This window comes from Verticillium nonalfalfae (genome assembly GCF_003724135.2).
Source record: "Verticillium nonalfalfae strain VnAa140/NRRL 66861 chromosome Unknown scaffold_68, whole genome shotgun sequence".
Taxonomy (NCBI): domain Eukaryota; kingdom Fungi; phylum Ascomycota; class Sordariomycetes; order Glomerellales; family Plectosphaerellaceae; genus Verticillium; species Verticillium nonalfalfae.
Genome location: NW_021167293.1, coordinates 98930 through 114981, shown reverse-complemented (window position 1 = coordinate 114981; position 16052 = coordinate 98930). Strand labels below are relative to the sequence as shown.

Genomic DNA, 16052 nt, shown 5'->3' with positions numbered 1-16052 from the left:
GGGAGGGGGGGTGGCCTCCAGGATTCTATCGCTTATTCGCTCTTCACCTTGCGCTGATACCCCCTTTTGAGCACATCAGTTCGACTAGATTGATTACTGTTTTGTCATCGTAAGCAAGCACTTTGTTTATTTGAATCATTATCTACGCAAGTAAATCCCCGACACCAGTTGCTTCCAAAGGGCTTTCAGCCCACACCGTAAATTAGACCGCCATTGTAGGGGCCTCCTTTTATAAGCGGCGAGTCGCAGCAAGCCGCAGCATCTTGGCTTACACAAGACTACCCTCCTCTCATGATTCACTTCACCTTGGGATACGACTAGAGAAGCTCAACAGAGCATACAGCTCCTTGACAGATCCTCTATGGGCTACGAAAATCAGGTAGATAACAATTCCAAAGCGAGACGGAAGTCAAAGTAGAACAATCCCCAGCACCCTGTCCCCCGCCCCCCTTCTTCCCACCCCACATGAGGCTCAAGGCGATCGCCACTTTGACTTGGGATCCCCCGACGCGGGTCCGAAGTTCCTGGCATTCGGTACGCTGTCCGATTGCTCTCTACTCGTCTTTCGGTGTTCGAGTTGTTGGGCTTTCTTGAACGACTGTAGGTTGTCCGCGTTGCTCCAGTGACTGCTCGCCCTGGCTGACGTGCCTAGCACAGCCTGATTGGGCTCCCAGGTCGCTTCCATTCCTTCGACGTTTTTGCTGCAATCACCACGACCGGTAGATCCCCGTGTAATGTCATCAAGCCAGTGCCGTACGGGCTCGGGCTTCGTTCTTCGCTTGGGATAGGTCACTGCTGGTTCTGGCAGATGGTCGCCTGTCCACTCTGATATTTGTGAGGCTGCATGTTTGGTCGCTTGCCCGTCATAATCATGGCACGAATCGTGGCTGGGGATCTGTGCTTCGGCGTCACCGTCGTCGGGGCAGTGGTCCAGATTGACCATGCCGAACGGTCCGTGATTTGCATGGTGAACCCCCATATTGACGGAAATGATATGAACTGAGACCTCGTAGAGAAAATGATGCGTACGCACAGGGTGAATTATGGACACAACCTAAGCATCATGCTTGACGGAGTCGGTATGAGTTTTTGTAGTCCATCGTCTCCGTGTCGTCCCAAGCTAAGCGCTTCGTCCAGGCGAAGAATTTTCCGAATTATCACTGGATTTGCCAATGGAACCCTTTGTATTGGAATTCCAATTGACACGAATGACAGTTCTACCACAGCATACCACTTCCAATTACCACGTCAGCCTGGGCTGGGTCTTGGGCAGCGTTGGGCTCTCCCAAAGCCGGCGACGACACCACTCTCTGCATCTTCCTGCAGTCCGGCACACCCTCTCTGTCGAGAACTCTTGGAATTCGGCGGTGGTTCGCATGCGTGCATGTGGACGGCTGGCTGGCAGCGACAGCCTGGTGCTCACATAGGTAGGGTCATCTGCCCCCCCTCTTCATCTATTCTTTCCCATCCACTCCGTAGTAGAGGCAAATGCTCGGAAGTCTTTCAAGTTCGAGATAAAGCCGGCTCCACTGATCCCTCAGCTATGACTGAGGCCGCCTGCTGCATTGCCCGCAAGGCTGGCCGCTTTTGCCCCTTGTATTTGAGCGCAGCATAACGTAAATAGCGGATGGCTTTCCGTTTTCGCGGTTTTGATCACATTGTGTTGCAGCCTGCTTCCCCGATATCCCACTTAACGTTCTCAATCGCTTATGAATATCATCGAAGACCTGAGGATACAGCAAGGTATGATGGGTCGCGTACGGACAGCATCCAGAGCACAAGCTCGGCTGTCTCCAACGAGGCGACGTCATCCAGCAAAATCAGCGAAGCCCAGACACAATCGAGCTCCCCGAAAAGCGGCCGGCGAGTGGGCGCCGTTCGAGGAGGAGATTTGCAGGCTTTACGCAATATATGAACTCGAAGAATTAATGATTTTCATGGAAGAGACTTACGGCTTTCGCGCAAAGTAGGTCTCCCACCTTGTCAGCATCCGAAGCACATTTAATGAAGTCCCAGCAAGCGCCAATATGTTTACCGGTTGGGTCTATGGGGCTGCACAAAATATGGCCAGCAGATAAATGTCAGCTCAGATTCTGGAAACTGTGACGAGTACGACGACGAAGACAATGATGATGTTGCTGAAACCAACGCTTCATCTTCTTTTCGCGCTATGTGCGCCGACAATGACGAAGAGGAACTGTTCGCAGACACAACACCGCCAGAGGACCCTCCGACTCTCAGACTCTCGGTATGCGATGGAAGCTGGCTCCAGCAGAAGTTAGCAGCCGACCTCTTGTACATTGTTGGAGATTATACAACGGCCTCTGATTTGTACCTTCAATCCAGTCTGTTGCAGTCTTTCAAGGATGGTGCCAGCCAAGCGCATCGACTGAATCTCATCAACTATGCCAACACAGCTCGTGGGGATCGTCATATCACCACCGCAAAAGGCATGATTCAGAGGCAGATCGATGCGCTAGATGAACTTTCAAATCAGCGGTTCTTCAAGCTCCTCAAAGCTGTCGGCGTGTCTCGCTTATCTGGTGGCGACCCCGAGGCTCTCGGCCAAGAACTTCGAGAACTGAACGAGATCATGCTCGAGGTAGAGGATTCACTCGTTGACGACAATGACGATCACAAGATGCTATCAAGGAGTCATCAACTGATTGACATGAATGCACTTGTGCTTTTGTGTCGAGCTGAGCAACAATTGACATCAGGAGAAGGTGGGCACGCCACGGAGTTCAACAATGCGCCAGGGTTGCGAGACAAATATGTCAAGCAACAACTACGGTGGACATTCCAAGGCAGCCATTGCAAATCGACCGCCATGCACAAGTGCCTTGAATGGTGCCACGTGCCACGGGCGCAGGTTCAGGTTCAGGCGTATAGCTCCATCGACGCTTTCATGCCTCTCTGGTCCACATATGCCAATGAGGTGTGCAATTCTCGACAGGTCCAGCCCCCCTGGCATGATATATGCGAGGCCGAAATGGGAATATCGCCCACCGCTCTGCTTTACACCCTGTGCCGCTATGACAGCACCGGTCGGCTGCCTCCTCCGGGTAGTCTTGACATACACCAGTTTATTAAACGATATCTGGACCTTTTTGTCACTGATGATTCGCCGTCGGAAGGCATGCCATGGCGGCTGTGTGATATTCGGCAGATGGTAAGCCAGACGCTCTATGTACCTCTCCCCCGTTCCCATGCTGCCGACGGAGAGTCCATTTCTCTCTTCTCCAGCAGCCAGGAAAACCAGCACTCGATGGAGGCGGGAGACGCCGAAGACATGTCGCTATCTGAGTACAGCTGCATCGACGCTGGCGCAGGCGGATATGACTTCCACCTCGACCTAGCAGGGTTGTCAGAGAACACGGTTGAGCTCTGCTAGATCACGTTTGGCAACCAACACCTCAGCACCTCTCCCCGCTGTTGCGCGCCATCACGGCATCACAGGGCACAGCCCCTTGCACGGGTTTCCTGCCCTGAGATAGCCTCATCCGGGGCCTTGAACATACGTTGAAGACGGCGAAACCTGTACGGCCTCTTGCAGGTCATCCGTGTACGGGACCACATACGTTTATCTCCCCCCAACCTTTACCTTTCTTCTCCTGTCGTCTTTTCACTATTCTCTCTATCTGTGAGGTCCGCAAGGCAAGACGCGGTCTCTGCCATGACTACGTTGTGAGGACGTGGAGGTGACTGAGAAATGATGAACGAGACGATTGTCCTTTCTTCTTCTGTAATGGTATGATATCTGGAAAGGCGAGCAAAAGGAGTACGTACAGTACACATGGGTCCACAGTACCACCGCAGCTGAGCTATTTCTTCTGGGATTTCATGTAATTTTGGACAGACAAGCAGTCAACCAGTCAGCAGAACTTCAGTCCATATAAAGCGTTGAACAGCCATTGTGACCTGATGCTGCGTGAATCGGCGTGAAACAGCAATGAAAGTCGAAGGGACGCAGGCAGCGCCTTGACGACGAGTCTCATGGACAGACACCAGGGCGGCGCCAGTCGAGTAGGGAATAGACCGATCGATCGGGGTTTTCGTTGACACCACGTGAAGGTGCAGAGCGCGTCTGCAACTGGCTGGGGCGATCGGGGGTCGGTCGATTGGGCGATTGGCCGCAGCTAGGAAGGTGCAGCCCACGGTCGGTCGCTGGAAGGAAGGGAAGCAAGCGCGAGACGTGACGAGTTACTGGGCATCAGGTGCTCCTCCGGAGCGGACGCTACGGTTGCCCCACTATGACTGTGGCTGGTGTGTCGAGAAAGCGGCCAGAAAGCGGGGGAACAGTCGTCATACCAGGAGAGCTTCCTGCCCATGGGCCAATGAAACCGTGTGATGGCATGTGCCTTGGCACCACCCCCGACACACCTGATGTTGCTGCCGTCGCTGATGATACGCCTGGTGCATACTGCATTCCTCACGAGATGGGGGTTGTCATGGCCCGAGTGGTGCGGCTTGTAAAGCGGTCAGCTCTGGGTTCGCAGGGTAGCTCAACCGTCAACGAAGAGACAGGTATCTATATACGGGCACAGGCAACGTAATCGTATTGGAAGAACCCAAGGTAGAAAAGCTAATTTTCTGGCAGTCGCATCATGTTTGTAGCACTTGCCTAGGATACGTAGCACATTGTGGCTTCGAGAGTTACGCAAGGTGGAAAGCGCGGGCGAGAAAGAAAGACAGACACCCTTGTAGCTGGCGTCGATCTAGCATGGACCTGCCCCATCCCGCCTGTTGCCTGCTTCCCTGGTCGCCTTATCCAGCCAGTCGACCTTGCCTTGCCGCTGAAACGCATCTCACTAGCCACTCTTCGACCTGGGTGGTCTCTTCGTAAAGGTACATGAGAAAGACACACCACCTACGACATCCCTCCTCAGAGACTCGTACCGCACTCGCCCCCTTCTGAACCCCTCGCTCGGTCTCTACCCGGCTTGCGACGGTCACCCGCATGACGACGAACAACCGTGCCGCTTTAAATACAACGGGCTCCCCCTCTTCCATTCCATTCGCCCTCTCGCCTTCTCGCCCTGTCATCCGCAGTCGAGTTGCCTATCGACCGTTTTAGTCCAGCAAGCATCAGAGTCGAAGTGAGGTTCCGCTCGCAATACATACCCTAATCGACGTAGTACGCGAGCCGAAGCCAACGCCAGCATCATCATAACAACATGGACCGAGTTCACGCACGTAAGTCCTTCCTATCACAGTGGCTGGTCAACGGTCGTGACCTCCGCCTCCAAACTGTGCGTCCAAATCCTCGAAGCAAATGAAGCTGACATGCATTGATTCCTAAAGTCAACCCCTTCGCCAAGAAGGAGACGCACAGCGCTGGCTCAATCACCACATACAAGGTTCTGACCATCTTGTCGTGGCTTTTGTCTGTCATCGTCTCGTTTTACTATGTTCTGTACACCCCTCATGATGGCTTTACCATCCGCAAAAGCATTTGGGACCAGAACCGTCTGTACCCCACGGCCTTCACCTTGAACTCCCTCATTACCAGCATCTACTGGTGAGTAGTCGTCCCTGACGGACGCAAGCCAACGCGCAATTGACAACGCCTAGGATCGTCCTCTTCATTTTCCAGATCGGCTACGTCGCTCACCTGTTCTCGAAGAACACCGACAATGTTCAGGCTGCTGCCAGTGTCGGCAGCCACTTCATCTTCAACAACCTGTTGCACTTTGCCTTCGTCATGCTCTTCGTCCGCTCCCACTTCGCCTGGGCCGAAGTTATCCTGATCATTAACTTCATCAACCTGTCCTCGCTCTACTTCCGCCACAACACCTACCCCCGCTTCATCCACGCACCCGCCGTTGCCGGACCCCTCGCCTGGACCTTCGTCGCCATCTACTGGAACGGCGCCATCATGGTGCATCACCCCGACTCCCTTGTGGCCCGCATCTTCGGCAACATCTTCATCTGGTCCATCCTGGCCTACGGAGGCTTCTTCATCTTGGCCTACAAGGTAAGTAACCGCCCACAAGCTTTTTTTTTTCTTATCTGGGCTATGTGCTAACTCGGCCCAGGATTACACCATCGGCTTCGCCCTCAGCGTCCTCGCAGCCTCCATCGGCGTCGGCCAGTTCCTCCACCAGATCGTCGCCTTCCAGTGGATCTTTGCGTTCGTCATCATGTCGGTCCTCTTCGTTTCCACGCTCGCCGTCGCTGTGCCTGCCTGGACTGGCCGCGAGACCAACTGGGGCCGTGGTTCGGCTCCCGCTGATGCGGAGCGTGCCCCTCTTCTTGCTGACGACTAAGCCAATCATTCCAACGAGTTGGATCAAAACCGAAAATCATGCTGCGTCCTTGGTCCGTTTGTCTCTGGGCGTCACATCATTGAGAACAGACTACGAGATTGAGCTACTTGAATCGGGAGTGTGTTGTGACAACATATTAGTCGACCTAATTGCGAGAGGGGGTCTGTGGTTGCCATTTTCTTTTCGGGGGTGAATGTTCGTTGCGGCAAGTGGGCTTCATCGTCGTGATAGCTTTTGCTTGTACATAGCTGGATCACAGGGAATTATCTGCACTGCGCAAATTGACTATTTTACAGCGTCATGATGACTGGCAAATTACACGTTGCGCCTGATCTTTCTTGGGTATGGGAAGCATTGCAAACGTTTGGACACGAGAATGACGTCCTCATCTCTTATCCAGAAGCTCTTATCAACCCCACAGATCCACATTTGATATGTGTGTCTCACCGAGCTTCACCGGTCCCATCGATTCATGTTCTCTCATCTCCGTCCGTGATGCACCTACAACGCCCACCTGCAAAAGCCTGAATCCCCCCCTGTTACTCCAACACGCGACTGCGCCGCGCCAGACATCGAGCCGGTAGTCCCCATGCGATGAAATCCCTGAACCACTTTCCCTTGCCCCTCAACATTGGCACCGACATTTGCCAGGTCTCGCGCATATTCCGTCTCCTGACGGGGCCCCGCGGCACGCGCTTCCTCCACCGCGTGCTGACGCCCGAGGAGCGCGCGGCGGCCTCGGCCACGCAGCTGCGGCCGCTGCCGGCGCCGGCGGGCTCTCTCGACGGCGGCTTCGAGGTGCTGCGCGCGAACCATCCAGAGTGGTGGAAACGTTCGACGTTTGTGGCGGGACGGTGCGCCATCCCCTTCTCTTTCCTTGCCCCTTTCTGCGTGTTGAAATGCCGATGCGGACTTCTCCGGGTTCCTGAGTGAAAGGAGGAAAAAAAAGGCTGACGGAGGATGTTCAGGTTCGCGGCCAAGGAGGCGGCTTTCAAGGCGCATCCGTTCTGGAGGCTGGGGTTCGGGGACGTGGTTGTTTCGAAGCCTGAAGGCTGGGAGGGACACGGGAGCGGGCCGCCTGTTGCTGTCGTTGGCGGGGCGGGAGGCGGGCAGAGCGCGTTGCTGTCGATCAGCCATGATGGGGACTATGCCACGGCTGTGTGTTTGGGGTTCGACAGGAGGGCGGGCGGGTTGAAGGGCGACGGTGGCGGGGCGTCATCATGAGGCGGTCGTCTGTGGGATGGGTGTTTTGGTTTATGGTATTTGCACTTTTTCCCATTGAGGGGGGGCTTTTCTGTGATGGACTGGCCATGATTGAGCGATGGTCAAAAATATACGAGTTGGCTATAGGCCGTCGCCAGCCTGAAGGGCATCGACGTGGGAACCAAGTTTTGAGGCTGGATGTTCAGACACCTACCTATGCTTGCTAGGCTTCTGGTCTGCCAGCTGAATTTGTATGGGACCTCTGTCGAACGTCTGTACGTGCAGCACCACTCGGACATCAGCTCTCTTCTCGTCAACATCCAATCGTATGTCTGAACAAAGAGTAGAGAAGGTATGAGCAGCAACTGAACCCAGGCTCCCAATCGTATGTGACCCCCACTCAAAGGAGCCTCCTCCTGTGACCAGTAGATACAAGTGAGGCATCGTCGCAGCTTCGATCTGCAACCCAGCACGGGAGGTCGACTTCGTGCAGCCTTCTGTAGCCTATGGAAGCCAACAAACCTGGCTCACACCGCACTTTGACTGTCGTACAAGTCGGTGAGGCCCGAGCCAGGTGAACTATTGCTTTCACCACCTGGACCAGCCAAACATGCGGGCGAGCATTGGCGATATCGGGGCGGGGCCCACCCGGCACCTGAGAAGCTAGGGTGGGTGCGCGAGAGACCGCCCCCGCGGCGCCCGGAAGCCCCACGCTGTAGGCACAAACTGCAGCTGTCAACGCCCTGGAAGTCTGCGCCCGGGACGCTATTCGACCGCTGGGCTTCGGTGAGGCGGCGGGTCGGCAGGGACTGATCCAACTGGACGCAGCGCCCTGCGGCTGCATGCTGCTGGGCCCACCTTCTGATCTCCAGGCAGCCGGGAACTACCTTAGACGAGGCAAGGTGAGTGAGCCAAGGTCATGCGAGGTGCTGATGCTTCCATGATACAAAACTGACCGAGTTTCTCACTCTCGCCCTGTTCATCACATCAACGTCGATTTTCTGCAACATTGCGATGCACTATTTAGCAAGCCGGCTTGCTTTCAATCGCCTGCATAAGCATGATACCTGATATTGTACCCGAGCGGAGCTTCGTGCTCGCAGCTACCGGGTCTCAATCCTTGCTATCCTCTTCAAGGTGAGTCGTTGGCCATCCTCGGCAGTCTCCAAATGCAACAGCCGCACGTCCTTGGAAAGACGAGGCACTGACGATACCCACCCCCTAGTATCAACGATGGCCGACTTCCATGGGTTACCGAAATCTCTCTTTTGGCCGAAGCTGGGCACCTTCAGATTCTGATCATACTCGTTTCCCTGCTCTGGACCTCATACCGGTTACTCAACCGCCAATACACCAAAAGGATTCGTCATCAGCACAGCGCCTCCGCCGTCCGATGGAGATGGGAAGCCTGCGCCCTCACCATCCGCGCAACCACCTTCGTTTTCTTGGTCCTCGCTGCATCCGAAGGCCAGACCAATGCTCTCAGTGCCGTTTGTGCTGCGTACGCATTGATCTTCGCCTTGTCGAGACTCATCAACGACATGGAATGGCGCCACATTGCCTTGCACCAAACCAATTTTGTTCTCACGACCACCCTCATCCTCGTCGCGGCATCGGCCATCTTGCCATGCATCGAGGCACGAGAGCCAGCGACGATTGCCTTTCCTCTGAAAGGGGCTGTCATCAGCCTGGCGCTTTCCGTCTTCGTCTCTCTCATCACCCCACGCGAATGGGTCCCCCCTTCTCTCAAGCATGCAATGCCAAAGGGGACGGTCGAGACGGATCCCGCCCCTGAGGAGGTTTGCAGCTGGGCGGACTATTACCTGACCTACGACTGGTTGACACCGTTAATCTGGACAGGTGCTTCCCGCCCTGTCACCATTGACGACCTGCCCAAGCTGGCGTGGTACGACGACCCGCTGCTACTGTTGTCCAAGATTAAGGCGGCCCGGGCCAAGAGCAAAAACACACTCTGGACCGTGCTTCGCCTCCTGAAAAAGGAGGCTCTGATCATGGCAAGCTGCATCGCCACGGCCTATCTGCTAGAGCTCGTCGCGCCGTTCGCCCTCTATCAGCTGCTTTCCTACCTTGCTGATCCCAAAGGTTCTGTGATACGCCCCTGGGTCTGGCTGCTCCTCATGTTCTGTGGTCCTCTGTCTCGCTCGGTCTGTTTCCAGCAGTATGTCTTCACGTCGACGAGGTTGATCGTGCGCGTCAAGTCCTCCATGACCCAAGAGCTCTATCACAGGGCCATTGCCTCGAAAGATGTCGAAGACGACGTCTTTGCCATTCCTTCCAAGGATAAGAAGGCAAAGCCTGAGGCAAAGACGGCCCAGACGTCAAGCTCTACCGGCCGTCTTGCAAACCTCATGGCCGCTGATGTTGACGCCGTCTTCATGTCCCGCGACATAATCATGATCATGATCGGTGTGCCAACAGGAACGTGTGCCTCCATCATTGGCCTCTACAAAATGCTGGGCTGGCCATCCCTCGTCGGAGCTACAGTGCTCTTGCTCGCTTCGCCGTTGTCCATTTTCATCGCTCAGCTCATGGCAAAGACGACGCGTATCGTTCGTCGGGCACAAGACTCGCGCATCTCCCTCGTGTCAGAGTATCTCTCCTCAATCCGAGCTGTTAAGTACTTTGCTTGGGAGGATGCCGCCATCAACAGGATCCTGGAGGCTCGTGAAAATGAGCAGCAGCACATGTGGCGAGTGTCCTTGCTCTATGTAGGTTTGGGGCAGGTCACACAACTGATACCGCAGGCTGCTCTGCTGCTCATCTTCTCGCTCCATGTAGCGGTCATGAAGCAGCCACTTACTGCTGCTACAGCTTTTACAACTGTGTACCTGGTAAAAAACATACGTAAGAATATTACGCAGGCGGGCAGTCTGTCTAGGAATGTTACGGCCGCCATGATAGCACTCAATCGTCTTGACAAGTACTTTGATAGTACAGTGCCAGTCGAACAGTACTCTGAGGGTCCCCTCGCCATGAAGCAAGCTACGTTCCGTCGGAATAAGCTGGCGACATTCGTGCTGCGGGACATTTCCGTCGACTTTGTTGAAGCTGGTCTCAATGTTGTGTCGGGCCAGAGTGGCAGTGGCAAGACGACTCTACTCCTCGCCATCCTCGGCGAGACTGACCGACAGCATGGAACAGTGACTCGCCCCAAAGATGTCGCTTTTGCTTCCCAGACGGCTTGGCTACAAAACGAGACGATTCAGGATAACATCTTGTTCAACAGTGCTTTTGAACAAATGCGCTATGACAGAGTCATTGACGCCTGCTGTCTGTCTTTCGACTTGAGCCAGATGGACAACGGCGACAAGACGGTCGTGGGCGAGAACGGTGCGTCCTTGTCCGGTGGCCAGAAGGCAAGAGTCGCCTTGGCGAGGGCTCTCTACTCCAAGGCTCCCCTTCTGCTGCTCGACGATATCTTCTCTGCGCTAGACGCTAAGACGTCGGCCCTGCTTTGGGAGCGCTGTTTCTGCTCCGACATGCTCGACGGAAGAACGACTGTCCTCGTGGCTCAACAGCCTTGGGTGGCAGCTCAAGCTGATTTGGCCATCACCCTGGATAAGGGTGAGGTCGTCAGCACGGAGCAAAATCTTGGCATTGTCAGGCAGCCCGTGGTGGCTTCGCAAGAGGTTGCGGGGGGTAGCAATCTGGGAGAGCCAGAACTTGAGGCCGAGAGTGATGCTTTGAACGACAGGAACAAGACCGCAGATGACTCAACTGGAAAGAACCTGGTAGCCCAAGAGATGAAGGCTAGCGGCAAGAGTGCCCGTCTCATGTGTAAGTGTCGACAGTGTTTTGACAAGAAATGCAGCCTGCTGATCGGTGCTCAGTCTTCAAGTACATGACGTGCTTTGGCAGCCCATTCTACGCGGTTGTGTGCCTTCTGGTTATGCTTTTCATGAACATGGCTTGGCTCGGTAGTTCGCTGTGGTTGTCCATCTGGGTCGAGGCTTATTCCAAACAGGAGGCTGTCGACATTGCCTTTTATCTTGGCATCTATGCCGCCTTCACTTTTGCCGAGACGATAAGCTACGCCCTCATGGTTCTTGTGTTTGAGAATGGTGCGTGGCACGCCGCAAAGAAGCTGCACCGCGACTTCATCCGTGCCGTCATGCGCGTGTCCTTATCGTGGTATAAAGACGTGCCAGTCGGCCGCATCATCAACCGCTTCTCGCGCGACATGTACTCTGTCGACTCGACCATCTGCTCGCAGCTTCGCAACTTCCTTGACTGCGGCATGAGCATTCTCTTTCGTCTTGGCGCCATCAGCTCTATTCTGCCTGTTTTCATGCTACCTGCGGCCGTGACGTGCGCCATCGGCGTTGTTGTCGGCGAGATGTACACGCGCACGGCTGTGACCATCAAGCGCCTGGTTGCGTCGGCGCAAAGCCCCGTCTTCACGCAGTTTTCCGACACGCTGGCGGGTCTCGCTGTCATTCGGGCACGCGAAGGCATGGGTGATGTGTTCAGCGAGGCGCTGGCCGAGAGACTGCGGACATGGTCGCGCGCCGCAGAAGCCAATTACAACTGTAACCGGTGGGTCGCGATGCGAGTGGACGTAATCACGGCGCTCGTGGGCCTCACGGCGGGCATCATTGCTGTGTCAAAGGCGGGGATCGTGGCGGCTGGCCTCGTAGGCTTTTCATTGACCAACGCAACGGGTTTGAGTCAGACCATCTTGCACCTTGTGCGCAGCATGAACGACCTCGAGGTCGAGATGCAGAGCGTCAGTTTGTCCTATTCTCCAGCATGGAACGTTAGCTGACTTCTTTTTAGTTTGCCAGGGTACGCGAGTATGCTGGGCTTGAGCCAGAGGAAAAGTCGGACAAGTCGTACGCTGAAGAGGGCCAGTTCGCTGATGACGATGAGCATGTCATTCCCCGGCACTGGCCTGCGACGGGCAAGATTGAGTTTCGCAACGTGACGATACGATATGACCCCGAAGGACCTAACATTTTGACCAATGTTGATTTGAAGTTCAACGCCGGAGAGAGGGTGGCCATTGTTGGGAGGACAGGCTCCGGGAAGAGCACGGTAAGATCCAGCAACATCTCTCGCGTGATTCGAGACTGACTGTCGCAGTTGGTCCTGTCGCTGCTGCGGTTCACGCACATCGTATCGGGTGAAATTCTTTACGACGGCATTGACATCACGAAGACGCCGCGCCGTAGGCTGCGCGAAGCCCTCACTATCATCCCACAGGAGGCAGTGCTCTTCAACGGCACCGTAGAGTCGAACCTCGACCCGACCGGCAACGTGGAAGAGCAAACCCTGGCCAAGGCGCTCCAATCATGTCGAGACATTGCCTCCTTCCAGAACCAGACCAATGGCGCTCTCGACGCAGACGGAAATGCACCGAGGGCCGGCATTGCGCTCTCGACGCAGGTTACCGCCAAAGGGGAGAACTTCTCGCACGGCCAGCGGCAGGTGCTCTCGCTATGCAGGGCGCTAGTCCGCAAGAGCAGGCTGATGCTTCTGGACGAGGCGACGGCCAGCATGGACTACGAGACGGACAGGGGGATCCAAGAGGCGCTGCGCAGGGAGCTCGATGAAGCGGGCGGAGATAGGACACTCGTGACGATAGCGCACCGGCTCAGAACGATCATTGATTATGACACGGTCGTCGTCATGGCTGGAGGAAGGGTTGTCGAGGTGGGCAGGCCGAAGGAACTGTATGCGAGGGCAGGGGTGTTCTATGACATGGTCTACCACAGCGGCGAAGGGGAGGAGCTGAAGGAGATGTTGGGAGGGGACGGCGAGTCGTCAGAGGTGTCTTCCTGACGCTGTAGGATGGCCATCATGGTCCCCGGGCGAGCGAGGCTAGAACGAGGATTGTCTTCAGCCCATACACTTGGCAGTAGCCACCTGTCTATGTGATAGACTTGTATGGTAGTGGGCCCCTAATTGGGACGTCCGGGTTCTCTCCGTGCCTAGAGAGGTAGTATAACAGGCTGGCGGACCCCTCTTACTGGCTAGTTGCAGAAGTTCAAGTGTGTTCCTCTTGCTTGGGGAGTAAACATTCACACCTCTGGTTGCCTCTGCTGTTTCAGCATCGCCAAAAGCTTCAATTTCATCAACGTTGGGAAGTCACCCGCAAGATGCCCCCTTCCTGGGCAATGGCCGCCGGTGGGGGGTCGGCTTATCGGTCTACGAGACTTGGCCGGTGTTTCCCCGCGATCCGCCCCCACCGCCCACCGCTCCTGCCCTATCTGATTGTCTGATCTGGCCCGTGCTTTCTTGAAAGTTGATGGCCAAGTGGACACGATACCGCGATCGTCCGTCAAGTCGCGTTGACTGGCTCTACCACACCCCCGACTCCTCGCGGACGAGCTTCGTATTTCGAGCGCAGAGACCTTTGGTTCTCTACTCAGGCACTCTGACCATTCCTATCGACGCTTGTAGTCAAGCCTCGCCTGGCACATCTGTCACGCCTGTTCTTGTTCTCCTTCCCCGTTTGGAACTCTGACCTTCACAATCGCCAATACCATGGCTATCCGTTCCCTCAAACCAGTCCTGTGTGGCTTGGTCCTCGCCTTTGCGCTGCACGTCGGCATCGCTGCTGCTTCGTCGGCCTACGACAAGGGCGATCCTCTTTTCAATGCCCAAGTCCTCGAGAACCTGAGCCTCGAGGAGCTTGACGGTGAGCTTCAGGTAGGAAATGCCCCCTAGGCCTCACCCCTCCGCTTTCAACTGCAATATTACCCCTGAACCCAAGTTCAATCCATTTTGAGGCGGGTTCGCACACGATAGCTAACACAGCTACTAGCAATGCCCCATCGTTGCCTCTCTCTCGGGCGCAAAGGCCACGCACTTTTCCTCGCAGACGTCGTCCTTCCTTTCTCGCGCCTTCGCTGTGCTCTTCCCCGCCGAGCGCCCCGCCATCAATGCCCTCCTTGCAACCCTCTACATCTCTGGCCCCCCGAACCTGCTGCTGGCCCTCTGCCCTCCCGATATCGACCCGGCTTCGCTCTCTGTCATGGTTGCCTTTGCCGTCGGCGGTCTCCTCGGCGATACTCTCTTCCATCTGCTACCCGAGATCTTCCTCGGTGAGGACGAGCCCGACAAGGCGCGCTTTGTGCTGGTCGAGCCCAAGCGTAACCTTCTTCTCGGTGTCGCTATTCTTGTGGGCTTCATGACCTTTGTCGCCATGGATAAGGGACTTCGGATCGCAACCGGCGGCGCCGGACACGACCACGGCCACGGACACTCGCACGGCGAGGCCCAAGAGGTTGCCGCCGAGGCCGTTAGCTCCGCGCTCGACAAGGCGGACGGCAAGGCCAAGAACCGCAAGGCCAAGAAGGGCGAGGTTGCCGTTGTAAAGCCCGCTGAGAAGGAGATTAATGCCAGTGTCAAGCTGGGTGGGTACCTGAACCTCATGTAAGTGCACCAAACCTTCTTCTCTTGCGCGTGTCAAGACATCTGACGTGAATAGTGCCGATTTCACGCACAACATCACCGACGGTCTTGCCATGTCTGCCAGCTTCTACGCATCGCCCACTATTGGCGCCACAACGACGGTGGCCGTCTTCTTCCACGAGATCCCCCATGAGGTCGGCGACTTTGCGCTGCTCGTGCAGTCTGGTTTCAGCAAGCGGGCCGCCATGGGTGCGCAGTTTGTTACGGCTCTCGGCGCGCTGCTGGGCACCCTCATTGGGATTGCTGTGCAGGAGCTCGGCGGTGGAGCCGGTGACGAGGGCGGTCCGATGGGACGAAACGGCGGTATCTGGGGCACCAGCCTTGTAAGTGGTTCATTTGTTTTCTTGCTCATTCTTATTTCACCCCAACGTGGCGCAAGAGTCTTGTCTTGTCTTGTTCCTGCGCATCCGATTTACCCAACTTCCTATTTGCGCCGGTTGCATACAGACGTCCGACGGTACCCCTATTGAGCTTCCTCTTTGTCCCTCGTGCATATGTCGCCCCGCCTTGAGTATGAACCGACCCGTGGCTGACTTTTTGACTTCACAGAGCTGGGGTGACCTGTTGCTGCCGTTCACGGCCGGCACGTTCCTCTACGTCGGCACGGTGGCTGTAATTCCTGAGCTGCTGGAGACGGGTCCCAACAAGGCCCAGGAGCTGAAGAAGACGGTGGTGCAGTTTGCAGCGATTGCTCTGGGAGCGGGCATCATGCTGTTCATCTCGTGGCACGACTAGAGTGCCGGAGGCTAGTGGCACGGATTGACTTTCACAGTACAGGCATTTCGTTCCTGAAGGGAACGTATTTCCATGTGGTAGAACAAAAAGTTACATAGAAGAAGTCTGGCCTCAAGAGCAGGGCTGGGCTGAGACAGACTGGCCGACCAGCCGGCCGAAGTGAACGACACGAAACCAAGAACAAGCCTTAGCAGCGCTCGCTTCACGGTCCCGAATGTGATGGGTGCTGACGAATAGTGATTGTGGAGGGATTATGCCTCTGGCGTGCATGCATACAGCACCGAATTTTCAAAAGTTCATCCTGTTTACCCAGGCGACGGGTTCGCGGCAAGGGACCCTTCCTGCCCCCTGCCCGGCCCCCTCGCTCGTCACTCCTCGGGATGCCACGCGGCGCCCCGAAAGTTGGGG

The 16052-nt window shown here is 55.8% G+C and overlaps 4 protein-coding genes across 4 annotated transcripts; all 4 read left to right on the top strand.

The window, feature by feature from the left end:
* Window positions 1–2170: 2170 nt before the first annotated feature.
* Window positions 2171–3394, top strand: D7B24_007977 (uncharacterized protein; the record flags this gene model as incomplete). Its single annotated transcript, XM_028642076.1, has 1 exon — window positions 2171–3394. One exon carries the CDS (start codon window positions 2171–2173, stop codon window positions 3392–3394), a length of 1224 nt encoding a protein of 407 aa, XP_028494041.1.
* Window positions 3395–5177: 1783 nt separating this feature from the next.
* Window positions 5178–6269, top strand: D7B24_007976 (uncharacterized protein; the record flags this gene model as incomplete). The annotated part of the gene is made up of 4 exons (XM_028642075.1): window positions 5178–5196; window positions 5305–5521; window positions 5575–5977; window positions 6039–6269. The coding sequence occupies 4 exons, from the start codon at window positions 5178–5180 to the stop codon at window positions 6267–6269; spliced, it is 870 nt and encodes a 289-aa protein (XP_028494040.1).
* Window positions 6270–6863: 594 nt separating this feature from the next.
* Window positions 6864–13274, top strand: ABCC6 (Multidrug resistance-associated protein 6; the record flags this gene model as incomplete). The annotated part of the gene is made up of 5 exons (XM_028642074.1): window positions 6864–7123; window positions 8698–11270; window positions 11324–12219; window positions 12270–12527; window positions 12576–13274. The coding sequence occupies 5 exons, from the start codon at window positions 6864–6866 to the stop codon at window positions 13272–13274; spliced, it is 4686 nt and encodes a 1561-aa protein (XP_028494039.1).
* A 705-nt stretch (window positions 13275–13979) lies between these two features.
* Window positions 13980–15644, top strand: D7B24_007974 (uncharacterized protein; the record flags this gene model as incomplete). The annotated part of the gene is made up of 4 exons (XM_028642073.1): window positions 13980–14144; window positions 14260–14870; window positions 14926–15232; window positions 15459–15644. The coding sequence occupies 4 exons, from the start codon at window positions 13980–13982 to the stop codon at window positions 15642–15644; spliced, it is 1269 nt and encodes a 422-aa protein (XP_028494038.1).
* Window positions 15645–16052: the final 408 nt, after the last annotated feature.